At 42.1% G+C, this 27,325-nt stretch overlaps 1 protein-coding gene across 5 annotated transcripts in view; it reads left to right on the top strand.

Moving 5' to 3' along the window:
- GRK5 (G protein-coupled receptor kinase 5) overlaps positions 1-26,458 on the top strand; it is a 232,592-nt gene extending 206,134 nt beyond the window's left edge. For 4 of the 5 annotated variants that reach the window (XM_075072511.1, XM_032780766.2, XM_032780767.2 and 1 more), the window contains 7 exons: positions 635-672; positions 2,334-2,423; positions 4,042-4,250; positions 11,880-12,017; positions 15,010-15,147; positions 16,650-16,781; positions 18,622-20,169. In XM_075072511.1, the coding sequence (XP_074928612.1) occupies positions 635-672; positions 2,334-2,423; positions 4,042-4,250; positions 11,880-12,017; positions 15,010-15,147; positions 16,650-16,781; positions 18,622-18,720 (844 nt within the window). In that variant the 3' untranslated portion in view covers positions 18,721-20,169. Of the gene's footprint in view, positions 1-634; positions 673-2,333; positions 2,424-4,041; positions 4,251-11,879; positions 12,018-15,009; positions 15,148-16,649; positions 16,782-18,621; positions 20,170-25,545 lie in introns of those variants that run through there. The other variant, XM_032780769.2, reaches the window with a different exon arrangement.
- Positions 26,459-27,325: the final 867 nt, after the last annotated feature.

Genomic DNA, 27,325 nt, shown 5'->3' with positions numbered 1-27,325 from the left:
CTTGCTAGCATATATATACCTGCCCCTGGAAATTTCCACTACATGCATCTGACGAAGTGGGTATTCACTCACGAAAGCTCATGCTCCAAAAGGTCTGTTAGTCTATAAGGTGCCACAGGATTCTCTGCTGCTTTTACAGATCCAGACTAACACGGCTACCCTTCTGATACATATTTGCTGAAACTTTCTTAAAAAAAAAAAATCAGGGTCAGGCAGACCCCAGGCTTGGAAAGTTTCAGCCCGAATGGTTATAATTGACCAAATTTATAAGCAACTGAAAATGGGATTTTATAATGGGAATTGTCAGGCAACCTTAACTACAGGTGGGGTAGCTACCATCTCTGTCTATAAGGTGCGCCAGGCCAACTATCAGAAGGCAGGATGAATCAATTAGAAAGCAAATTATGAAGTGACATCTTTGCTTGGGGAAACAATTTAACTACAGTTAAGAAAAAGACATATCTGGAGTCAGTCTTGCTGTGCAATAAGTATTAGAGTCTTATATTGGTTTTACAAGTTCTTTACTGTTTCAGTTGACTCCCAACTGGTTTATCGCCAGTAGACTATGTATTCATACCCTGCACTGGGCTTGTCAACCGCTTTCACACAAATGACTGCTATCTTTCATTTTCAGAGATTTGAAGCCAGAAAATATCCTGTTAGATGATTATGGTAAGTCTCAGAGGTTTAGAGAGATTTTTTCACAGTAAAGTAGCTTAAGTTAGTTTTAGGACACATTGTAATAAGGCAAATAATGCTCTGAAGAGAATAAGAGGCTCATTATATACTAATGCTTGTGTCTTGGGATGCATAAAGTGATAGAACTTTACACTATGGCTGCTACACAGCTGAGGAAACTAGACTGTATAGCAGAGTATGTTCGTTTGGACAGTTGCTTACCTAGCAATAGGTCTGCCTTTTCCACTGTCTTCCCTACATTACTTCCACAATAGGAAAGAAGTTGTGAAATCTATGCCCCCAACTCCCTTTTCAGAGGTACCTTACTCCCTGTTTGTCAGCTGTCATTTTATTCAAACCAGTGAGCCCATTGCTAGCTACAACCTGCCATGATCAAGTCTCATGCTTCAGTGCATAAACTAATCACTGCTATGGTCAGGAAGGAAACCCCCCCACTCCCCATTTACAGCAGTGCAGAATTGGTCAAAGGGCAGGTATATCTTTCTTTGAGGCAGCAAATCTATGGCAAATTCTGTGTTCCTATGACTCCGGCTCAGCACTGACCATGCCAATGCCAGGTTTCCTGGTGCAGGACATGAGTGACTACTATCACATGTATGATGTGCTTTCATTTGAACTGGGGCTTTCAAGCCTGTGCAGTCTTCAGACCATTACTAAATCATTAGGTCATTTATAATTTAGTGAACTATCAAATTGCTACCTACATGGGTCCTCTGAGACCACAGAGATGGGATTGCAGTAGGGACCAAAATGGACAGAATAGATTAAGTTACCCAAGTTATCTCAGTCTTGACTCTCCCACCTTTCTACAGGAACGATACACAATAGACTTGGGATCTGTAAAGTTATTGGACATTTTAATGAAAACACTGCTGTGGCATGCAGTGTACTTGAGCTGATTTCTATGTTAAATACGCTCCGTAGTTGTTGAGTGGTTTCCTTTCTGAGATAATTTGATTTAAGTTAAAAATATGGTCAGGGGGTGGGGGGGCAGGCTTATATAATTTGAAAATCTGTTCCTTTACTCACATGCGCCCCAATCTTTGACTTTCCAACATCTGGATATAAGTAGTAATAATCTCCAGGTTTTTAGGGCTCTTAAACAGTATTTCTCAAGGAACAGATCCTTATGTTGCAAACAAGACCTGAAAGGTGAGCTTTAATTATAGATTCAGGACCAAATTTTGTTACTTTTACAAGGTAAACTATCACAAAGTTATACAAGTTAGAGATAGAAAAGACCAGTTAGGTCAACCTGTCCATCCACTTAGGTCAATGCAAGATATTTCCTTACAATATACCTACCATTGCTTTTTTCCAGTCCAGTTTTAAATATGTCAAGGAATGAAGACTAGTCCACAGTGTACTAGACCTCACTGTTAGGATTTTATCACTGCCATTCAGCCTAAACCTTCCTCTTTTAAATTTCATTGCATTACTCTTAGGTAAAACTCCTAGGATTACTCAAAATTATTTCTCCCTTCTTGAACGATTATATTTTTTCAAATTCAGTGCTAGTGGTATTTTTCTTCTCTCAGTATTTAGATGAATTTCAAAAGTGGTCCATTGAGTATAACTTTTCTGTTTTTAGCCATTTGAGGATTGCACTTTAATATTTGCTTTTCCCCCCTTAGGCCATATTAGAATATCTGATCTTGGTCTAGCTGTTAAAATCCCGGAGGGTGACTCAATTCGTGGAAGAGTAGGAACAGTAGGGTATATGGGTAAGTACTTTAGTAGCTCATTTTACTGATAGTTTACTCTATTATTGTGACTTTGGAGTTCTGTCTGGAGTGCAGATTAACTAAATCTATAGGAAACTGTTCTACAAGACCAGAGCATCAAACCAAAAGAGATGTCTGTGAGCTTTCCAATATTTTTAAGGGGCTATATTAAGGGATAACTATTTCTTCCTCTAGCTTGAGTCCAGTTCCTGGTGATTGCCAGACGGGTTTCAAGTTTTGCAATGTTCTTCAGATGAGTGTGGTATTAATTCTCTCCTACTTTAGAATATAAAACAAGTCAGAATTCAGTTAGCATGTTACAAATGCAGAATTAAATTGAACCTTGCAGTCAGTGGCGTTACACACCGTGTGTGTGTGTGTGTGTATGTATGTATGTGCGTGCTAATGTGCACTAGAGGGGGGAGAACTGTATGTGTGTGTATTAGACTGTGAGGGGACATCTACCCTGCAAGTGAAGGTGTGATTGTAGCATGAGTAGGCATATCCATGGTCATGAAGACACGTCAGCACAGGCTAGCAACCAAAGTACACACCCAGGATCCCTAGCGGGCTTGTAGGTGGCTTGCTAGCTTGTGCTGAAGCCTATGCCATCACCTCTTGCTACTATTGTTACCTGTGCCAGCTGGATTAAAATTAGCATGTGTATGCCTGCCCTTGCTACAATCACACATCCACTGAATATGGACCTACACTGTGAGATTCTGTCTGTATCTGTTAGAAAAAGTGTGTGTGTATGTGTGTGTGTGAGAGAGAGAGAGAGAGGTTTTCTCTGTGTGTTTGTGATAGAGTGAGCAAGTCTTTGTGTATCTTTGTGTGTTTCAGACAGAGAGAGACTTTGTATGAAAAGGAGAGAGTTGATGTGCTAGTCTACACACAAATATGCACTGATATAACTAACCCAGTTTCCTAAAACCAACTGAGTTCTTTCATTGTAAACCTGTAGGTGGACACTCATTTTGGAATAAAAGCGGTTTAAAATGTTTGGGCTAAAGTTGATAACAAACTGACTTTAGCCACTTTTCTTCCCTATGTAGATTTGCATGTGACTGAATAAGTTATAAAGCACATCTTTAGCTATCCTGGTGCAAATGTGTGTGTAGATCAGGACCATGTATTCATGTTGAGAGAGTAAACATGCATTTTGGAAAGTGACTGTATGCAGAGTGAGTGTATATACAGCACACAGTAAATGTTTGTTTTTTAAATAAAAATATCTACACAAACTGATCCAAAGGACAGAATTTGCTTTTTAGGAAATTTAATTTTTGTTTAAATAATGTTTGTTTGTCATTTCTTTTCTAAATTTAAAGTCTTGATGAATTTTCAAGATTGGGCCAGTCACATATATTTTGCTTCCACTGATTTTTGTTGTTGTTGTTTTTTAATCCCAGCTGTGTTTTTATATATGCTTCTGCATGAATAGGTGCATTCTGTATTTTCTGTAACTCAGCTAGTAGAAGCCAGGAGGGACTCCTACTTTTCCCACAGTTCTCTGCAGCTGTGTATTCAGTCATTGAAATAAGAGGGTTAGGGATTTTAGTTATTTTTCTGTAGAAATGTTAAGTGTTTTCACAAGATGGGTCTTTGTCCCTCACAGCTCCAGAAGTCTTGAACAATCAGAGATACACCCTCAGCCCTGACTACTGGGGGTTAGGTTGCCTCATTTATGAAATGATTGCTGGACAATCACCATTTCGTGGCAGGAAAGAGAAGGTAAAGAGAGAAGAGGTGGACAAGAGAGTCCTGGAGACAGAAGAGGTGTACTCCCATAAATTTTCTGAGGAGGCCAAGTCTGTCTGTAAAATGGTAAGGGGATTTGACAGCTTACTGTGGTAGACTCATTATCAGGCTGTAGACCACAAACTACAATTCAGAGGGTTGCAGAACCCAGGGTTAACCTTACTAGTCCATTACCAGGAGATTTGCATCCACTGTTTGTCCAGATTGTGTTGAGTGGCTTTATTTGGGCTGGTTTGAGTTTCTTGATGATCAGCTTGATTTTATCTAACCTTTTTTTGGATGGGGGAGCAGTATCTATATTTTCCTGGATTCAGGAGACTTTGAACAGCAGATTTTAGTCAAGAATGCACCCTGTGGCTTTTATTAACCTTGTGGGAAGAAAGGCCTGATGCTGCAGGAATCTTGAGTGTCTCATGTAAGACCTGAGCACTCTTCACTGCCATTGTCTTTCATGTGAGTTGAGAGTACCCAGGACCTAGATTACATTATGAAAGTGTTTTAAACCCCTTCTCCCCACCCCCCAACCCGCTACCTTTACTATCACTTATTCCCAGGTCTGCTATGCTGACCGGCTTGTTAAATCACTGTTGGGCTGTCCTTTAAAATGTCTTCTGTTACCCTTTCAGCTGGGAGTGCTCTTTTCTAAAACCATGGCCATTGCTGGTAAGGGAAATCCTCATACCACACAAGAAGTCCCCAAACCATGTAAGAGTTAATCAATGCCATTTCAGCATATGTCTTTGAAAGGCCAGATTTTAATTTGGAAAGGGGTGTTGCCTGAGTCCTGATTTTTCTAGTGTGATGTCCTGCAGGGTACTGCAAACTAGCAGAGAAACAGAAGGAAAAGGAAAGATTAGTGAATAAATAGCGTGAGCTTCACCAATACCTTGCGCAACACACAGGCAGGTGGCATATTAATATCATTCTGGTTGGTGGACTGGATAGGAGCTACTGAGGTCTCCTTGCAAACTAAGAATAGCATCACCGCCAAGCATCGTGAGTGCAAGTCATTAACACAAAGTGCACTAACCCAATGCCACATCTCATGGAGTGGTAATTAACTGGCATCATTCCTGATAGATTCTTCAGGCCATATGCTGTTCTTGGTCTGCATGTAGAACTCCCCACTGATGTCAGCGGGAGTTGAATGCAAGGATAAAGGACAGTATGCGGTTCCTTAATGATGGTTTCATGCACTCAAACAGCCTGAGTCTCCTGACAAGCCCCATTTCAACTAATGACAGGCGAGGGGGAAAGCCTTCTGGTGGCAACTTGGTGTTCATGAGCCATACCAGCATTAAGTTTGCATTACACACCAAACAAAAGCCTCCAGCCTGTTATAAATAAATGGATAGGAGACAAAAATGATTTTTACTTCTGTTTCTGCACCTAGTTATAGGACTGGAAGCATGGTGGGGAAAATTGTCATTCAGAGTAAAATAATGTAGCCACTGTCCATGAAAAGTTAAAGTTGAGGAGAGCTAGGTGAGGGTTAGTGGAACGGTGGTGGAATTGTCCCATCCCTGATGTCATGCCGATCAGAAATCAGCCAATAAATCTAGATTAGGTCAAAGTTGGACGTAGCAAGTGTCAGTGATAATCTCTTTTATCTATCAGGGGAAGCAACTCCAATACTTTAGGGCACTCTTCAAAATGAATAATAATACATAATAATAATACCTAACAGTGAACTCTCATATATCACAAAACCTCCCCTTTAACTCTGTCAGAGAGACTTTGGACTCTCCTCCAGGTTGAAGGGACCTGGGACATCATGCACATCGGTTAGTGTAACATTTTATTTTATCCCTGCCTTTTTGTTACCTAACCCATTCAGTATCAGTCTGGTTCATTCACTGAGTGTTGACTACGCACACGGTGTCTTATTTTTCTAACCTTAAAAAAGGTAGTTAAAACAAAGTCTCTCCTTTGGGTGCTTGTTTCTATTTTAAGACCAGAATTAATCTAATGGGCCCCCTTATATTAATTGACTTAACGGGTGTTGTGACTCTCCTTGTGCTGTTTTTCCCCCCTGCTCAGCATTTTCCATATTACCCCATAAATTGCTTCCCTTATTCCTGTCATTTTAGGATTGAAAGGCTTTTTTTTGTCATATCGTATGATATGAATCTGATAGACTGAATCTCCTAACATATATTTAATCCATAAATGTATAAGAGGGTTGTGGATTGATTTATTTAATAATCCCTACTCTCGTTGTTTCTTTTCCTGTAGAGGGGGAAAACCACACAGAAAATGTCTCTGACATTACAGAGTTGGAATCCCCACCTGAGACCTGAATTTGTGACATCAAAGGATCAGAGAATCCTTTGTACCAAAGTATAGAGTATTAGCATTAGTGTGACATATTGCCATTTCAGACCATTTCGTGATAGCCCTATGTGGTGATTGTAAATCACTGTGGATTAAATTCTGCCCTCACTTATACCCTTGCCATCCCACTTTGTGCCCGTGTCATCCTGATGGAAAGTATTGCTGCTTAGGATCAACTTCACTGGTTGGCGTTAGGGTCTCTAGGAGATCTTCTGATTTGTAGCTCTGTTCATAGACTATAGACTCTGAACTAGATTAAAGTACGGTTGCATCGGTCATTTGGCTAATACCCCAAGAGGCCTTGCCATCAGTAGTGATGCATTTGTTTTTGTTGTGCCTTATTAAATGCCTCTTTTGCAAATTTAACATTTAAAAAGAAAACCCTCTGCAAACTATAGAGACAGCTCAAAATACACAATAGTCATCTCCGTTCCTGGTCATGTCTACATGGGATGGATATTTCAGTCTCGTATCCATGACTATTGCTAAAGCCCTCTGGAGCTTCAGCAAGCAGGAGGACCTGTCAATGCCTGTGGAGTGGTGGGCCACCTCCTTCTGCAAAACTCCCCAGTTCACTCTGCTTCCTACCAGCAGCAACAGATAAGCAGTCTCCTACTTCACCTGAGCTACAGAGCATTGGAAAGTCCTTATAGAATTTCCATATGGTGCCAGGTTTGTCCCTGCTGGGGCTCATGGCCTCTTTAAGGAGATTGCTCAGCAGCGTACAGCAGCTTTTCTTTACTGCCTCAGGCAAAGGCAGAGAGATGAGTGCTGGTTCCCTGTAGCTGTGCCCGGTAGGAGACTCTTGCCTTTTCTGTGTTCAAGTGGAGTTTCCCCAGCAAATGCACTCTCCTCTCAAACAGACCCCACTACACCAGCAGGAGCAGCTTCCAGGCAGTGACCCCAGCTTAAGGAACAGTTGTCGGCACTTTGGATCCAGGCTCAGTGGGTGTTGTGAGGCAGCGTCTCAGCAGTGGCCAGACGGTTGTGCAGTGACCAGCGGTTTCAGCCAGCTCCCAGCTGCCTGCTCCACCTATGCCTCTGCAGCCAGAAGCAGCAATACACCAGTGGCCAACTCCATTCATGCTCCAAAGACTGATTTCTGCATCAAAGGTTGTTGCAATTTGGCTGCTGGACACCGCTGAGGGACTCAGGTCTCCCCACCCAGCCTCAGCCACCACACCCTGTGACCACATTACCAAACAGCAGCCAACATTTTCAACCAGACAAGGATCAATTCTCAGATTGAGTTAATATCCCCAGCCGGCCCAGAGGTCGAAGCTCTGCAAGGACTATTGGAAACTATGACAAGGCAGTGGGGTCCGTTTGTCTTCCTTCCATCCTGAGCAAGAGCTGCAGGCATCTTCTATCTAACACAGGCTGCTCCAAGTCCACCCCTGCCCACTGCATCTCAGTTGTCAGCAGCGCTGGCTCTGAAAGCTTCTGGACATCAGTAAAACATTTTTTAGGAAAAAGCCAGCAGAAGTAAAGTTCAAGAACCAGTGGCAATTTAAGAGTAAAAGAGCTTTCCGCATTGGGATTTCTCCTCTCAAACTAGAAGAAGATCCCTTCAGCATAAAGGCAGGAAGCAGATGTGGTCTTTGTCGTCTCTGACCAGGAGCTACACAAATTGGCTGGAGAAAAGTCAAACTCAATGGGAAACTCTTCAGGCCATCAGACCTCAGTGAGCTTTCCCTATAAAGGGTGAAATTTAGAACCCTGCTGTGGTTAAAAAAACACAAATGCAGAGAAACATGCCTCAAGACATCCCAGTTCACAGTCCTGTCCAAGCCATCAAAAGCAAAACTTCCTTCCTCCCCCTCATCTGAGCAAGGCAAGTTGTCTGATTTGGATCCAGTGGAAGAGTGCCAGGAAAGATTCTTTCCCCTGGACTCTTTCAGCATGATGTTGCACCAAGTAACCATTGAACCTTGACCACTTGAACCTATTCTGAGACAACAACTAGATGCTGTCCTTCAAACCCCTTCCACCACATCAAAAGAGCCGTGAAGGGGATTAGATTGAGTGGAGCTAATAAATAAGTCTGAGGCTCATTAAGCTGTCTCAAAGGTTCCATGCAGTCTCAGTGCCAGAATCAGACTGTCACCCGTGCAAAGGTTAACACTTGTCATTGATAACCTTGTGAATTAATTGGTCATCATTTTGGGGGGGGTGACCTTTTTCCCCATGATTGCTAGATTCAGTCTTCCTGGCATGGCAATTACAGCTCTGCCACACTAAAATTCTGCTGAGTCAGCATCTCTTGCTCAAGCTATTCAGGTGTGTATCAGCTCCCTCTCAGAGGCTAACGACCAGTAGCCAGTGGCTTTGATATCAGACTTGTCCCTGGATATTCTTTGTGACTAGGTTTGTGACAAGCCATTTCTGGATCAAGCAGTGGAAGGCAAACCACCAAATGGTTGGTACCATGCAGGTAGCAAACTGGAGAAGCCTTAGGAAATGTTATCTTATAAACCAAGAATGAGGGCAAGAAATCCCTGTCATTAGCCAGGCACCCGAGGAGAGATTACCGACCCTCCATGAGAAGCAAACAGTCCTTTCAGCTTCTGGAGCTGAGACCGTCTCTCAGCCAGAGGGCACTGGAACACATCACAGCTAGGTGTGACATCTCCAGACAACCCTCTCACTGCAGCAAGGATTCCTGATTCCCCATTTTCCTTCCCCAGGCCTGAGGTGCTGTGACCCCTGCCGGCATCCTCCGATTCTCAGTACAGTGGGCTGTATGGTAAATTTCAGCAGATCTTCCCTTTCCCTCACAGAGTGATTTGTCCTCTTCCTAGCTCCTGGAACATGGTAAAGCCCAGGCAGATGATGGAGGCGACATTCCCATTTGCTGATTATTGAGGCTCTTGGATCAGAAGAACTAAGGCTGGAGAGATGCCTAGTGATTTGTTCACATTTCCCCCCGGGCATCAGGGCTAACTTGGCTTCAAAGATCCTGAACATCACAGTTCAAAATGGAGACCTGGAACTCCAAGTCCACTGTGGCAGCCATTTCTCAGGGTGATTTGTTAGCCTCAGCAAGGCTTGTGAACATGTCCAGCCCTTGGGGTTTCCCTGCAGTAGGACTCCCTCTGTAGGAATGGCATAGTTGGAGATGATAAAGAAAGGCCTGGTGATTTTTCTTCTCTTGCCATTCCAGCCCTTCTTAGGGTTGGAGCTCCAACAGCCCTTCAGTTCAGAGGCAGATGTGATTGTTGTACTGCATAGAGCAGTGAAATACAGGAAGGGAACTACTTTTCCTTGTTTCATCTTTGGAAGCAGTCTCCCCAGAGAGGTTCTCAAACAAGGAGCCATGTTGTCCCTGCTGATTATCTGCTTCTGCAGAGGGCAGAACCCACTAGGAATGGTCAGCTTGAATACTCAGAAGAGGCAAATAAATCTCGTGGTGCTAGTGAGTCTGTTTGGCTGGGGGGTTGTCTACTTACTCAGCCATGTTTTTCTGATGCTTTTGAAAGTGTAATGTTGCTCAAATACTAGATGTTTGCAACAGTAGTTGCTGCAATTAGCTTTTCCTCTGCTGCCCCCTGGTGGATTGAGATGTTGTGAGTAAAAAACAGCTGAGCTGTGTGAACTATCAGCTGTACACTCCAGTGTAATGATTTCCCTCTATACTGAGAACGAAGCAGTATTTCTTTCTACCGCATCTCAGGTTTTTTCTTCCTTTTCTCAATGCTTGGAGAGAAGGAGGGACTACCCCTTACATGTCTTGCTGCTAATGCATGATTAAGTCCTCTTTAACCTAAGGCTTTTGCTAGTCTGACTTGTTTGTGTAGCATATGTCTTTGGCTGCCTTTTTGGAATCAGCCTGCCACTCTTCTGTCGGATATTCCCCATATGGTATTCCCCTGACTCTAGTAAGTATCCCCTTCTCATTTCAAAGGGCAGATTTTTTATTCTCTTCACAGTCTTTCAGCATTAGAAATTAACATTCGCTAGAGAGGCTACGCTAACAGAGCTAACATTCATCTTTTTGTAAAATCAGTTGCTTTTATTGCATATTTATTTGCCTCTGACTTATCAAGCAGAAGTATTGTTCACTATATTAGACAACTGCAGTTTCCTAGGCAGAATCAGTTTTTGAGTTGAGGCTCATGTTTCACTACTTTGGCTAAGAATGCATGCATGAAAAAGCCACTTAAACTGAATGAAGACAACCCCTCCCCACAAACTTTTCAGGCCACGGTCAGTTTCACGGTTCAGGAGAATGTCAGAAATTTGTGACGAAGTAGCGACATATAAAAAAGGCCATCTGTAATTGGCATAGGCTGCTGCACAAAGGTAGTCATTACATACATAGCTCTGCCTTTCTTTCAAGGCTAAAAAAATAATAATTAGATTGAGTAAACACCGTATAATAAGTCATTGACTTGTTCTAATTGATTATGGGTACTTGATTTAAAAGGATTAGGCACCAAAATATCTCACTCATTGAACTAACTGGGCTCTCCCAGACCAATTATCAGAAATATAGAGGCCTCCCAATGGGCTCTGGTTCTAACACATCTCTCTGTGGTTATCTTCCTGTGCATGTTTATCTAATTTATCAATTATACTGAGTTCAGTTAATCCCCATTGCCCTATTAAGGATCCCTGTGAGCGAGAGGAAATCTCTGCAGTCAAACTGATTCTTCTGTCGACTTCTCCAGATCTCCTCCAAAGCTGCAAGTGAGCTTCCCTCAGCCCATCACAAGACACCTGAATTCAGGATCTAGGAACAGATGTAGCAGTGCAGAGATGATGTCTTGTGGTGCCCTTTAAAAATCTAGCCTTGGGCTGATGGAGGTTGGATACATTGCTGATACTGACGCATATTGGATCTTCAGCTGGTGTGAATCAATGTAGCTCTGTTGACAAAACTCCCATTGACTTCAGTGGGAGCAGGAATGGACCCAGTAGGCTTAGTAAAGAAAAAAAATGTGATTTAAAAGTTCAGTATTACGTGCTATACTGGGCAGGGGTAAACAGGCCAAAGTAACAAAGGAGCATCATTCCGACAACAGTAGCTTGAGAACGAGTGTTCAGAGAACATGTGGGACTATAGAACATATGTCAAACCTCCTCTTCTCTCAGCTACCCATTGAAAATAAGTGGGAGGAGCCTATAGGATAGAGGACAACACGATTGAGATTGTAAGCTCTTTGGGGCAGATCTTTGTCTATAAGTTTGAATAATGCCTAGAACAATGGAGTCTTGACCTGTTTAGCCTCTAGGCTCTACCACAATGTAGATGTTAAGTCATGATGATAATTCTCCTGTTCCCATGCACAAACAGGAGGAAAAATATCATAGGACTATTGCTTTTCAGGCTTTCTTACAATCTTTCTTGGTCTGTTTCAGCTACTAACCAAAGACGTGAAGCAGAGGCTCGGCTGTCAGGGGGAAGGTGCAGTGGAAGTGAAGAAGCACCCATTCTTCAGGAGCATGAACTTCAAACGATTAGAGGCAGGAATGTTGGACCCCCCCTTTGTCCCTGATGTGAGTAGCATATGGTAGAGAAAACCCCACTTGACTGGCTCTAGAGAGAATATATTGCACACACCCCTTCTTTAGATGTCTTTCTAAAATGACTGCTCCCTTATATTTCCCATAGCTGGCAATGCCTTGTTTCGTTTCTTTTTTGGATAAAGATGGTGAACTGGTTTAAATAAAACCCTGTCCCAAGCCCCAAACTTAAACTCAACCTTTTCTTAGGTTCCAAAAGAACTTCTTTTAATTCTCCCCTCTTTTTGTGCCTTGTGAGCTCATCCAGCTGGCACCAGACCTCCTGCAGGTAGCAGACAGTTCCATAGGGAAGCATATTTTCACAGAATTCCCACTCCAGTTTGGGAGATGGAAAAGATTGAGAGCTCAGCTGAGCATGTATGTATATTTGTACAGAGAGGGAGAATGGTCCAGTCTTAGGTGAGGTAAGTTCAATTCTCTACTCCGGGGAGTCTCAAACTTCATTGCACTGTGACCCCCTTCGGACAACAAAAATGACTACACGACCCCAGGGTGGAGTCAAAGCCGAAGCCCAAGCACTTCATCCCCAGGCGGGGAGCCTGCAAACTGAGCCCCGCCTCCCTCGGGCTTCAGCTTCGGCCCTGGGCAGTGGGGCTTTGGCTTCAGCCCTGGGCCCCAGCAAGTTTAACAGCAGCCCTGGTGACCCCATTAACACAGGGCCGTGACCCACTTTGGGGTCCCAACCCACAGTTTGAGAACCGCTGCTCTACTCCACCAGAAACTTCCAGGTTGATCTGGGCAGGTCACTTATATTCTGTGGGTCTCTGTTGCCACCTGTAAAATGGGAATAGTAGTACATCGGAGGGGTGATGTGAGGTTAAATATATTATAGATTGTGAGCTGCTCAGATATGAAAGTAATGAAGGGTATTTAAGTACCTTAGCTAGATACGTTTTTAGCTTAAGCCACAAAATCTGGACCTGGAATTCAAACAGCCCGATGTTCTGATCTGGGGGAATAAGTCTGGCGCATTAAAAAAAAAAAAAAAAAAAATCTGTTGTTTGAAAAAATTCAAAATCAAGTTCAGGTATCAAACACCCCTCCCCCGCCCCCCCAAGGACTGTGTTTCTCTAGTGGTTATTTGAAATAGATCCCAACTCTGACACTCCCCTTGAGGTTTCCCCATCACTGTTGCACATACTGAAGGTCAGTATTGCAGTGATAGTAATAAAAGTTTCAAAGCCCTTTGCAGTATATATCTCCTTCCCCGTGCACAGAGCTCCAGGGTTATTTTCTTCTTCCAAGCTTGTCTGGCTAGACCTTCTAGCCTTAAAGTCCCCATATGGCTCTAAGTAAACATTGAAGTTTTAACATATTAGGGAAAGTAACAGTTTGGCAGCTCTGGTTTGCATTGCTGCAAACTCAGTCAAACCAAAGTGGTTTAAAAGCTACAAAAGTTTACTTTAGCTGCTCTGGTTGGCTTTGCACTTTACTGTGTAGCTCGTTATTCCTTCCAGTTAGCCCAGGGTGTTATGACCTGCTTCAGTGGGAAGAAATAGGAGACAAACTAGTGTTTCTTTCTCACGAAGAAAATTAGAAAATTCTGGGCTCAAATATGGGATCAGCTAGAGCCTGCTAAAAGCTTAATTGTGGTATGTAATGGCTAGAGGGCATCTATTATCCATGTGTTTGCTAAAGTAGAGGCACATAATGTTTTGCCCCATTAAGGGCAGCCTGGCAATTTATTGATAACTCAAGAGCTGCACCTAATCTAGATAATTCAGCACTCACAGAACTCTCTTCATTCATAGATCTCAAAGCACTGTACAAAGAGAGGTAGAGTATTGCTGTAGCCATTTGGCAGAGAGGGTGACTGAAGCACAGAGAGGTTAATTGACTTGCTCAAAGTCACACAGTCAGGAATGGTGGTGGGAAGAGAACCCATATCTCCCAGTCTGCCACTGGACCACACTACCTCCACAGAGAATTAAATAGACTATAGCAGTCCTCATTAATAAGAAGGCAGAGCACACAGAGAATATAGATTCCAGCATGTAGCACTTAATTTTGATTAATTTGGCCAGACTGCTCAGTTCTAGATAACTCATTGCATGCTGGGATCTCTAGGCTTTGCAAGTCACACTTACACTATCTTCCTTAACATGGAAGTGGATCATATTGTAGAATTCTGTGGGCTACACTAGTCCTGCAAGCTGCATCTTGGTAATGCCTGTGTTAAAAGGTAACTTTGAGTCCATGTTAAGTAACCACTAGGGAGTATTTCTGTTTTCTGTTCAATATGGCTGACTATTGGTCTGTTAGCTGAGGAAAATGTCTCTTCAAAGTGACGTAGCAGTCATTCCAGAGAGCTAAGAACTATATTAAAATAGTTAAAGGTATTTGACTTTGTATCTGCAGAAATACAGAAGTGAAAATTGTAGCAGTTAATAGAAATGGCTCTAGAGAGTTTCCAATGGCTGAGAAAGAGCTGAGCTATTAACATAAACAACAGAAAAACGCCAAACCTTTTCTGTGTTCTTTAGCATTTAGTACAAATCCGTTTAAAGTTTCAAGCTTGCAAACACCACAGCTGGCTGAGCAGAATGAGATTTCCATTTGGGGCAGACAGAGCCATCCCAGGTGTGCATTTTGTACAGATTTTCTAGTCTTTGAATGGCTTGTGTGTTTGTCCCTGTCTAAAAGAAAGCAGTGCTTCTATCTTTTTAACCTCTTTTTATCTTATCTTATTTTTTCTGTCCTTGTCACCTCACCTCTTAGCCATGTGTATATGGGTGACTAAAACCCGCTGTGGTTCTGCTGATGCTGTAAGGACTTCAAAGTGAAAGCTTTAAATGCTTAAAGCAAGTCAGCCTTTAACGATAAACACATGGGCAGAGCAAGTATAGGAAGGCAGGATGTGGCTAGTCACTTGTGGTCAGACATTCTCACTTGAATGAGTGTGAGAATCAAGTCACGTGTCCAGACTCAAAAGACATTTTCTCTCCTGTTTTTTCTGCTGAGACAGCCCAGAGCAGTGTACTGCAAGGATGTGTTGGACATCGAGCAATTCTCCACAGTGAAAGGGGTTAATCTGGACCAAACAGATGATGATTTCTATTCCAAGTTTTCCACAGGATCCGTATCTATTCCATGGCAGAATGAGGTAAGGGTACATCATGATCATCTCACCCCAATGCAGTCTCTAACCCAGGCTGCTTAAGAGCAATTGTACGCTTCCAGTAATATATACCCACTGGGTAATGTGCCAGACTCTAATGCATTCATAAGTTACAAATGCACTCTTTCAAGATCTATAAAGTACCACAGATGTCAGGTTCAGGTGACTCTTTCTGCTGAGTCTGCATATTTGTGTAAATTGACAAGGGTCCTCCTGTACTTCCTCCTGTTGGTCTCCATAGAGATGTTCTGATAATGGCTCTAAAGAACTTCCGTGGAATGGATTGCTGCCTTAATGTGGCATTCTATTTGTGACACTCCTCTCATTCATTATTTTGTGTCTGATGGGCCCCAGCTGCTGCATTTGAATCTGGATCTGAACTTTTCTGAAGTGCCAGGGTTTTTGATTGGGGGATTTGTTCTGCCTGCTGTAGAAACAGAGCAAGCAGTAAAGTTCAGATCCAAGTATAAACTTCCCCATAGGTTAGTGGGGCTGATAACTGGCCTTTTGGGTTCAGGCCAATCCGTATTTTATATTCTTCAACATAGAAAAGAAAAACAATGCAAAATTTAATGGGACATTCCCTTAATAAGACTTACTAGAATAGTGTCAGAGGGGTAGCCGTGTTAGTCTGGATCTGTAAAAGCAGCAAAGAATCCTGTGGCACCTTATACACTAACAAACGTTTTGGAGCATGAGCTTTCGTACATGAGCTTTCAAAACGTCTGTTAGTCTATAAGGTGCCACAGGATTCTTTGCTGCTTTTACTAGAATAGTGCAGAATCATATACATTGGAGATTGAAGCCATCTGTTAGGTTATATTGCCAGTACAGGTAGGGGCTCGGCTATTGTTCTAATACAATATACTTTCCCCATTCAAACCCTTGATGGCAAAAGATGCTTTTTACACTGTATTGATTCCTTGGCGTGCTGACAGCACCTCATAGGAGGTGATGAATATGGTGGGAAAACCGACTAAACTGCCTTGCTGTTTTGAACAGTGAGACTCTTCCTCAAGGTAGCTAAGGTCAGGTCGCCTTGGGCTGACGGCATCAGCGGTCAGAACTACTTCGTTACGGAAGCTCCCAGTGAAACTGAATGTGGTGTTTAGGTTGGGACAGTAACTCTGATTTTCCCACTCTAGGGCCTGAGACTTATTCAGTTCAATTTAAAAAGTCATCAGAAGACTGTACATCTTCAGACCCATCGCTGCTACTACATCCACAGTAAATTACCTAACAATAATAGCCAGAGACATGTCCTGTTGCTGATTGACCCTTGTTGCGTCCTACACCCTCCTGTCACATCTTATCCCTCTTTAGTCTGTAAGCTCTTTAGGGAAGGAACTGTCTTTTATTTCTTGTTTATACAACACTTAATATAATGGGGCCCCTGATCCTGACTGGGGCATCTGGAGTCTCTTGTAATATTAATAAATAATAGTCATAATGCATCATCTCTTTTTATTCTTTCTGTGTGTTACCAGATGATAGAAACAGAGTGTTTTAAAGAGCTAAATGTATTTGGACCAAATGGTACTATTTCACCGGACCTAAACAAAAGCTACCCCCCAGAACCACCCAAGAAAGGATTACTACATAGAATATTTAAACGTCAGGTGAGACCTTAAATGTAACACACACAGCCTCTCTGAGAATAGGCGCTGACTCCATGGGTGCTCCGGGACTGAAGCACCCATGGGGAAAAAATGGTGGGTGCTGCACATCCACCAGCAGCCCTCTATCAACCCTTCCTCCATCCCTCCTGCCCACCAGCGGGTCCTGTGATCATCTCCTCCCGCCCACCGCAATTAGCTATTTCACGGTGGGTGGGAGGAGTGAGGACATGGCGCACTCGGGGAGGGGTTGGAAGTGGGCGGGAAGGGCGGAGCAGGGGTGGGGCTTGGGGCACAGCCGGGAGCTGAGCACCCACCAGCATTTTGGAAAGTTAGCGCCTGTGTCTCGGAGTCCCAATGAACTTTCCTGTATGATATGTATGCTACCCTTATGGTATGTCCATCATGAGAGAGACGTGAAATTACAGGCAAGGTTGTTCTCACTGTTTCCTTGTAATTTTCTGCTTGATGTTGCAGATTCCATATGTTCAGGTGGCTCAAATAAATGTCTGCACCTAGGAGTTCTTATTTGATTCAGTACTTTCAACATTCCAAGACCTGGCCATCACTAGTCTGATATTTATCAGGGCTGGTTGAAATGGTTCCATATAAGCTGTTTTTTTAATGGAAAATTGAGTTTGTAAGTTGCATGATTTTGTGGGTGAGAAAGAAAATTGTCTGCTTTTCATGGAAAACATCAATTTTTCATTAAATAAATGAACGTCCAAAACACAGGAGATGTTGTCTGACCAGGGAGTCCAGCCCATAGAGAAGAATGGGAGCATGAGGCATCTGAAATGCGACCCCCACAAGAGGCAGCACAGTAACATTTCCAAATCAAAGTATTTTGGGATTTGGCTGAAATACTTCGGTTTTTGATATTTTGCTGAAAAATCTGAATTTTCTGCAGAAAATAATCCCGTTTCCTGATCGGCTCTGTTATTTATCATGTTCCCCTGAACAGGCTGCAAGTAGTTTAGGCTGGAATTTTGCAAGGGCAATTTCTACTCTGGACATTGGTCTCAGTCCTACCCTCAGAGGCTCTTAGTAACCCCTGGCTCAGCACCTTTATCCAACAAAGGGCCGCTCTGCCACCCTTAATGATTCCTTTGTGCCCAGGGCTACTGGGGACTGTCCATGAGAAGAACACGTGCTAAGAATGATGCATTAGCAATGCTGCCTGCCAGGCTGGGAGAACTAGTCATGCTAATGAACCCAAACCCTGCTGCCTCCCTCCCAAAACAAGCACCTCCTCTGTCTCTCTCCACCACGCCTCCCTACTGCGTGAGTGGTGCTCACGACTGAGACATGGTTTTCTTATTTTAGTGTGTTGCATGCACAGCACAGTGTCTTCTTTGCACTGGTGTATGCTGGGTCCCCATGTGCTATTCCTAACACTCATTGCTTTGTTAGCTTTGACATACCTACCCACCATCCCTATTTAAGAGTGACAGGCCTTATTTTTTAGAAAAATATTGGCTATTTTTCCACATAACATTTCAAACGCAGCATATTACAATAGAGTTTCAAGGCATGTCTCCCTAAATGTTAGCAGGTATGCTCTGAGGAAGGCAAAGCTTAGGAAGCCAGAACTGTTTGTGCTGTACTGAATTGACTCCTCTAATGTGTATCCTCTTCTCTGTTGCTCTGGAGAGCTCCCATGGTTCTTCTGGCCCATGGAAAATAAGGACAAGCACGCTAAATAAGTTTTATTTCAGTAAATCTTCACAATGTTACAAGACCAGAAGCTGGTGGGATAATATGACATGACCAAAATGTGAGGCAGATGGGAGGTATGGGATGTTATGGGGATATAAATATCATTGTTTTCTCCTTTCTCCAGCATCAAAACAATTCAAAGAGTTCACCGAATTCAAAGGCGAGTTTAAATCACCACATAAATTCAAACCATGTAAGTTCAAACTCCACCGGAAGCAGCTAGTTCTAACTCAACTTTCATGAAACAACGTGTTGCATCCTTCCACTATAATCTATGGAGCTTCTAAGGATGAGAGAGCATCCACCGTTGAGTTAAAAAAATAAATGATCTCCCAACAATGGAGGTATTCTATCCATTCCTTCCAGTGGAGCCTCATATTTTATGAAGAAATTTCCACTCAGGTCTGTTTTTGGAGGTGGCACTCAAGATGGTGTGAATCAGATTTGTCTATTTAGAACATTGCAATAGAAATTCAACGAACATGACTACTTGCACGTATTTAAATAGCATCATACTAGAACTGAATTTTGTCTTTATTATTTTTAAAGAAAAGTTTTGTAAATTTCTCTATTGTCTCAGTTTACATTTTGTACATTTGTATTTAAATGAAAGTCAGACTTTGGGGTGTATATTTTCTGAGCAGCAGTTGTAAAGCCATGTGTTTTAAGACTTTTTTTTAAAAGAAATGTGACTCAAGACTTCCAGAGCCTCAAATGAGAAATCATTCTTTTTAGTAAGTGTAGAAAATTATTCATATTTCACTTTATCAAGTTGGTTTTACGGACATGCATTTTTATGGCACAGTTTATTCTTAATTATTTTACATCTGTATATTTGGCTTACAGCAACACTGCATACATTTTTCCTCTTTGTTGGTTTGTAAAGTCTTGTATTAAATGCTATAATACGTAGTCAAGACTTTGCCGCATCTAAGAATACTATTTGCTATGTCTGAGGTTCATAATATCATGGGACCAGCACTGTTAAGATTTGCACTTATTTTTGTTGTTAGAGCATCACAATATTTATTGTTTTTAATGGAACCCTGTTTTAAGACCTCCTCCTTTTCAAACTTTTTTTTACTATTGCTAATGAGAGAAAGAACAAATGTTAGCAAGGGGAGATAAGAAAGACAAGTTGTCATCAGTTCTTCAAAGACCTGAAATCCTTCACCCATAGAAATTAACAGCAAAGCTCCCATTGATTTCAGTGATACAGGATCAGGCCACAAGTGAAAGGCTTTTACGGCAGTTGCTTATGTCACACAGCTACCAGAAGATTGACTCAGTAGCCCTGTCTGTGCTGGCCAGGGAAGCTATAGGGGACAGAACCAAGCCAGGAAGGTTCGGCTCTGGATCTCAACTTTTCTACATCCATTATATGCATTCCAGCCCATGTCTACTTTCAAGTGAGCTGTTCTAGAGCCCTTGGGCTGCATGGCTTCTTTTCCGGCCCCCTGAACCAGTGATGAAATAACTGTTCCAGTACAGTTAGCTGAGTTCAGTGCCCATTGTAAAACAGTATAGTTTGCCTTTTTTGATTTCACAATGCTTCATCTCAGGTACCCCATAGCATTGTTTTAAACAATCGTCCCACTAGTATAGATGGGCTCAGTCAGGTTCAATATCCGTACTATGAACCAGTTAACAAAAGCATACTATATGCTAGGAGTGTATCTATTCTCAAATATGCCATGTAGGACATTAGGTGCCAAACACAGCTTCACCCATTTCAACTTATGTTGGGAAACATTTGCCCCACTGGTGTAGACAGAATCTGCTGAATTCAACATTTGCTGTACAATAGTTTGGTTGTCCATGCTTTTTTACAACACTTGCTGAATTGTTTGAGTTTTCTTAAACTTTTGGGACAACTGATGTCCGGCATGTCATGTCTAAGAATTAAACGATTACACTAAGGTTAGGCCATGTCTGTGCTGCCCAGGGAAACTGGGTTAGGGTCATTTTAGCAAAAACTACATGTATGTTTAATTAACCACAAGGAACAGGTTACTTAGAGGGGGTTCTGGAATCCGCATCATTGGAGGCTTTTGAGAACAGGTGAGACAAACACCTGTCAGGGGTGGCCTAGATATATTTAATCCTGCCTCAGTATGGGAGGATAAACTAGATGACTTCTTGAAGTCCCTTCCAGCCCTGTCCCTGTTCTACCCCCACCCTGCCTTTTCCTGCCTCGTTCCCCCCAGTGTGCCGCACCCTCACTCCTCCTCCCTGTCCCCCCAGCCTCCTGCATGCTGCGAAATAGCTGATCGCGGTGGGCAGGAGGCACAGGAAGGATGGGGGAGGCACTGATCAGTGGGGCCTGCCGGTGTGCGGCAGACACGGGGGGGCGGGGGGGAGGGACTGATGGGGACCTGCCGGTAGATGCTCAGCACCCACCATTTTTTCCCTGTGGGTGCTCCAGCCCCAGAGCACCGACGGAGTCAGCACCTATGCTGATGTGAAACTGGTTTCTGTGGCCAACACAGAAAGAGCAACAGAATGTATGAGGTTTTTTTCCAGGCAAAACCATGAATGATAAGGACTCAAAATAAAGTAAGTTCTAGAACAACTTAAGGTCAGTAAGGGACAGACCAGGGTCAGTGTTTTTGTAAAATACCTGATGGAGAAAGGAATGGAGATATTGGGCTATGTATATATGTATTGGGCTGACGTGCGTTTGTCATGGAGTACAGTATGCCAAGAAGCCAAGACATCCCATAGTGCAACTAATAAGATTGTGGGCTCTTGCGATCACTTGTAGAGATACATGTAACTAAGACTGCATTGTAAACAATCCAAAACAGCAATGAAAATTTGTCTCCCTTTTCCTTCTGACTGATGTTCCGGGAAGACGCGGTGGTGCAGAGGGTGTTTACCCCTCATTTTATCAATGCAAAGATCAAACAGGCAGAGTGCCAGCAGTTTCACCTGTGTCAGCGATGCCACTGCAGATTTGAGCAGAGGTGAAAGAATGTGGAGAAGTGAATGCTGAGAATTTGGACTAATTATGTCTCCAGTTTAGTTGGAATCGTTCCAACTCACTAGTAGGCATAAGATATGAGAAGAGAGAAGTACTGTGTGGGTGAAATTCTCCATTTATGTTCTGACGCAAGCCCACTGTCAGCAGGGATCTATGTGCTGACTGTAGTGGGTTTTATGTTAGGCCCTTAATGCAAGGTTTGTAGTCTGTGGATGGCCTTGCATGGGCCCTCTGCATCAGGGTGGATTTCACCCAATTTCAAGAAATGTAGGTGACAATTTGAAGTGCAGCTCTAAGGGGAACCTCAGTATCTGTGGGGCTTAATGTAGGGCTCACTGTTTCAGTACCAATGTGTATGAGAAGCTTCGTATGTAGAACTTTACTTGCTTTGCCTAGAATATCCTTACTGGGATGCATTTTTTCAAAGGGAGAGGCTGATGTCCACATGCCAGAACAACACTCAGATTCATCTGCGTGCACAGTATGTCAGTGCTCTCTCAAACCGGTTAATTCATAAGCACAAATGCAAAGCAAAGGGAGCACTGAGTGGTAGAGAGAGCATGATCCTAGGTGGTGTTTTCAATTCTGCTACTCCCTCACTTTGTGGCATTATAGAGGCACCTACCTCCCATTAGAATAATGTGTATAATAATGTTTGCCTACCGCCCGGGCTCAGGGTGAGGTGGGGTTGTGAGGCTTAAATCAGGAATGTTTGTAAAGTGTGATGAGGCTGTTGGATAAAAGTCATAATAAGGGTCACACATTAATACTCATTATTAAATGTAGGGGAATGCAGAGCTTATGCAGCTCATTCCTTACATTTTTAACCATTTGGTCCATGAAAACTCTGTTCTCTTTTTTTTTTGTTATTGTTTTAACGCTTCACATTTAGATTAAAGATGAAAAACCTAATTACAGTGAACCCTCCCGTGAAGGCTGTTTATTAAGGCTAAATGACCACTTGATAACCCTGACTAGAAGGAACATCATGGGTAGCCACAACACTGCCAGTCAATACCAGTCTTGACTGCCAGTCCTGGGATTCTCCTGAACAGGGCTTGCCTACTATGTTAAACTGAGCAGTACTTTGTGTTATGTATCCCACTCGAGGCTAGGCTAAGAACACATTGTGCTCACATTCACTTGTGTGATCCAGTAAAAACTGGAACACAGATTGCTATGGGTGGAACTATGGGTTGCACAACCTAACTCCCCTAGACACATGGAGCCTGATTCTCAGAGGTGGTGAATACTCACAATTCAATCTGAAGTCAATGGGAGTGGTGGGTGTTCAGCACCTCTGAAAACCAGGCCTATAATTTCTTTATACTACTTTGGAGAAAGCATACTACTGGCAAGGACTGTTTAGTACTCTGAATCATAATGAATAGCTTTGAGATGGGTTTGCACATGACAAAAGAGTAGGAAGAAATAGTTATTTCATAGTTTTCCAGCACAAGATTCAGTTCATCTATTATCTTTCCAGTTAGAGCAAAGATCCTTTTGGGAAGTGCACAAGATTAGAGCTGGCTGAATTAATTGTATGACTAGACTGTTGAGCAAATTGAGCTTTTTAAATGTTTGGAAGTCATTTACAAACTGATTCAGAATTCTGCAACTGGATTTATTTTTAAGTCTTCTCCAGATAGACTGAAAATTATTCATCAGTCTATGGGTTCTTCATTAATTTCCCAGTTCAGTGATTCTTTGAGTGATGTGTGAAGGAGTCACATGGCATTTTTTCTGCTTTCTGCTTGGATGATTGAAACTTCTAAAACATGAAAATAATAGCAAATAAATATTTTTTGAGTCTGCACATATAACCTTGTTCATGTGAAAATAAGGGTGTTTCTGCACAAACAGCCATTCCTAAGACGTGTGAACAAAAACCTGTTCATGCAAATAAAAAAACGCACAAAGCTGGTCAAGCCAAGCAGCCAAAAGGAATTCAAATGAACGTTAGTGAACACTGTTCTTGCAGTACTGAATCAAATCTACTTAATATAGATATTAAGAGGAATTTGTTCAATTGACACTCTTTTTCATAGAAAATTTGGAATGTCTTTAAGAAATATTTGAAGTCACTTGTGATCATTCCCCTCCCTGGGTAACTATGTCCAATTTCATTGTAAGAAACATGTAGCCAAACTTTGCTGATTGATTGGTGTCTTACCGGATATAGATGTGTTTTTTTATTCTTCAGAGTATACGTAGAATAGAACACACAAAATCCAGCAGGGACTATTTTTGTTAAGCCAACTTTCATGTTTCCAAGCTGGATCCAACTGGCATCTTTACTTTTTCCACCCAAGTCTCACATTTCATAGCCAGTTGCTATTATCCTTTTCAGTAGAGAAGCCTCAGATAAACAAACTTCTGTAGTACAAACAAAATAAGCAGAAACAGGGAGATACAGTATCTATGAACTCGCAAGTACAGTTTGAGGTTAGTGTGTAGGTGTGTACATGTGAAAGGTTCTCTTCTTTAAGTTCACAAATTCTTGTTGTTCAAAGTTTGTAAGGCCCTCTCCCACATGTTAAATATATTGATCAAAATGAGATGGCTCATCAGCTGCTCCTGAGCATTCTCTAAACAGCACTGGAAAAGTTGGAGTTCTCTTTGCTTTGAAAGAATGTTTGGGGCTAGTCTGCTTTTCCTGGCAAGGATCATGTCTTCTTGTGTGTTTGAATCGCACCTAGCACAATGGGACCTGGTCCTGACTGGGGCCTTGGGCTGCTACTTTAAATAGCAACATTAAGAAGTGCCTAGTGCACAAGTGCCCATTTCACCAAAACATCACTGGCACAGTTGAAGGCAATTAAAACTAGGAGGCCAAGGGGTGAATGGACGCAGAAATTGACCTGCCCTCATCCTGGGAGGTGGTCCTTGTCTATCCCAGGCTGGGTTGAGAACCATTAGCAGGGAAGTGCAAGAGAAGCTGTGGCTAAACAGAGGACACCCTTTTGCAGAGCTGGCACTAACTCCACATATCCTTTAAAAAATAATGATAGCGATGAGTGTCCTTAGGGTAAAGCCGAGCAAACAGGCTTAAATCCTGTTCATTCCAAATTCCCAGTTTCCAGGTGTCAGGAGGACTGCAACCTCCTTTAGAGATAACAACTAATAGCTTTTATGCAGTGCTGTGAGAGGATGCTTAAAAGAAAGGAGTCTGCCACCCAACAGCATTCTGTACTAATAGCCCCTTCTACTCTGCAGTAATACAATTATCAGCTGCCGTGTTGGGGTCTGTTACTGCAGAATACTATCAAATGTTTTTTATGAGGGAAGAGCCATACGCTGAGATAGTGTATTACTTACATTGGCAGTGGCAGCGTGATTTTTGATTCAAGATGATCTCCTTGTGTCTAGCTCAGATTTCCCCTGTTTGTTTGTTTATATTTGGAGTCAGGCGTGCTGGATTCTATCTCTAGCTTGGCCATTGATTCTCTGACTTGCCCGCGGCAACAAAATTAACCTATGTGAATCTCTGTTCCCCTGGGCTTATAAAAGGAGTCACAAAACTAAGCTACCTTTGTAAAGCATTTGGAAGTCTCTAGACAAAAAAAAAAAAGCGAAGTATCAATATTAATTGTTTTTTATTTGAAGCAATTGAGCCTCATCCAGCAGTTCTTACCTATGTAACTTCAGTGAGACAACTCACGTAAATAATGGTTCATGGTTTTTTTGAATAATTTGTCCTAGTTCCTTTGAGATGCTGAGATTTTATGCACTTTGCTTCAGCAGCGAGACCTCCTGCAGAGTTAACAGTATAGACTTTGAAGTGTTCGTTTCCTTGTTTCAGAGCTAATCAGTACTAGCAATCATTCAAGATCCTCCCCTTTTTATATTAAAAACAAATATCTATGAAGGAGAGGACAAAAAATAATCACCAGTTAAACTTCAAAATCTCTCTTTGCCTTCTGAACAGTTGTTCCACATGTGACAGAATTCCTAGATACTGAATAATTGAAATGCTGTGTTACATCAGAATGATGTATGTTGGACAAACGTTGGGAAAACTCACTGGCCAATCTGTGAAAACTAAAGAGATTATCACATTTCTAGGATCAAAGGACTTCAAAAGGGAATCCCAGGCCTTCTGGAAATCAAATGGCCCCCAAGGATCCATCACTACCAGGAAAGAAGAAACATGTCAGATAGTGCCTGGATTATAAATGTATTGTCCATTCTTGTCATTCCACATCTGTTCCGTGTGTTTATTAACCAGTCCATGTGAGTTATGTTGTATGTGTTGAGTGCAATCTCCTTTGATTGCACTTTTAAATACTGGACACTCGTCAAAAAGACTCAACTTTTTGCCTTTACTTTGAAGGTGGAGGATGTAAAAACTTCATTTTGCATTTCCAAGCAATGTAGATAGATCTAAAAATTTCATGAACCATCTTGTATTTGCCCATATCTGACTAATGATTAAATTGTAAAACTGCAGAGTTTCATATTAAGACTAGTCTTTTCACCTGCTTTGAAAAATTCACATTTGGTATTAACACACACACAGTATTCTTCTGATCTAATTTGAAAAGCTTATCCAGAAGTAAATGTTTTTAAGCACTGCTAATACTGTAGTCTCTGTAAGAGGAACAGACACTTCTAAAGAAATGTTAAAGTTGGCTTTCATAATTCAGTCAACAAATCAGTTTTATAATAAATTAAAGCAAATGTTCTCAATTAGAAGAACTAGTGGCTGTTGGCATTGTACACACACACAAAATCATCCTAGTATCCAAAGGGTTTTTTGTTGTTGTTTTATTACAAGGAGATTCTAACATTGTTTTATGCAACTAGTTTCATTTTGAGGTTGTTACTGAAGATAATGGCTTTTGTGTTCTATGGCTGCTTGAATTCTTCGTACATAATGTCTAATAATGTCACAGTGCTGCTGTATCTAGATCAAACCACTGTTTTGTTTTGGTTTTATTTGGGGATTTTTTTAGAAAAATAAAATCTTTAATTTAAATACATTAAAATTACTCATTCTGATCCATTTTTCCTCTATTTTTTTTTATTGGACATAAGCCCATATTGCGCCAGATAATGCTTCAGCTGAAGTCCATGGGAGTGTTACCATTGCTTTCAATGGGAGAAGGATCAAGTTCAGACATTGCTGGGACATCTGCTGCCTTTATATGTTTTATTATCATATTTTTCTGTCACATCACCTCTCCAGCCAGTAGATCTACCATAGGTCAGAATCTTAGGCCTTGTCTACACTGAGGTTATTAGCCATGGGCAGCTGCATCAGTGTGACCATGCAGCACTGATTGAACCATGACTTGCACTAGTTCAACTGACCCCATGGTGTAAACCAGGACTTGTTCAAGTGGGGCAGTGTTGCTACCCAGTGACTAACAACTCCTCAGTCATGGTCGTATTCACAAAGACTCCAAACAATTACAGTGACATGGCCAGGAGACTAGATTTAAATACTTTAAAGAAGGCATCATGACAGTCATCAAGAGCTTTTCTTCACTGCAGTATTAGCCCAGGGTATCAGCACTTGAGTTAACTCCGCTTGAGTAGCTTAAGCATCAGCAGCACTTGAGCACGGGCATCAGGTTAAGGCCAAATCTCAAGCTATCCCTCCAGCTACACTGCAGTGAAGAAAAGTCTGCCCTCCAAATGAATCTCCCTCCAGATAGAACCAGGACTCTTAAATCAGATCAGGAGCCAGGAATTCTTAAATTCCCCTATCAGCTCTGCCACTGGCTCACTGTGTGGCCATGGACACGTCATTTAACCTCTGTACTCTGGGTTCACCATATTTGTGAGATGGGCATGATGCTATTCACATATCTCATAGGAATATTGTGAGAATTAATGTGCT

The sequence above is a fragment of the Chelonoidis abingdonii genome, chromosome 15 (assembly GCF_003597395.2).
Source record: "Chelonoidis abingdonii isolate Lonesome George chromosome 15, CheloAbing_2.0, whole genome shotgun sequence".
Classification (NCBI taxonomy): Eukaryota; Metazoa; Chordata; order Testudines; family Testudinidae; genus Chelonoidis; species Chelonoidis abingdonii.
The sequence above is the reverse complement of the archived record's forward strand: the minus strand, read 5'-3'. Positions and strand labels throughout refer to the sequence as shown.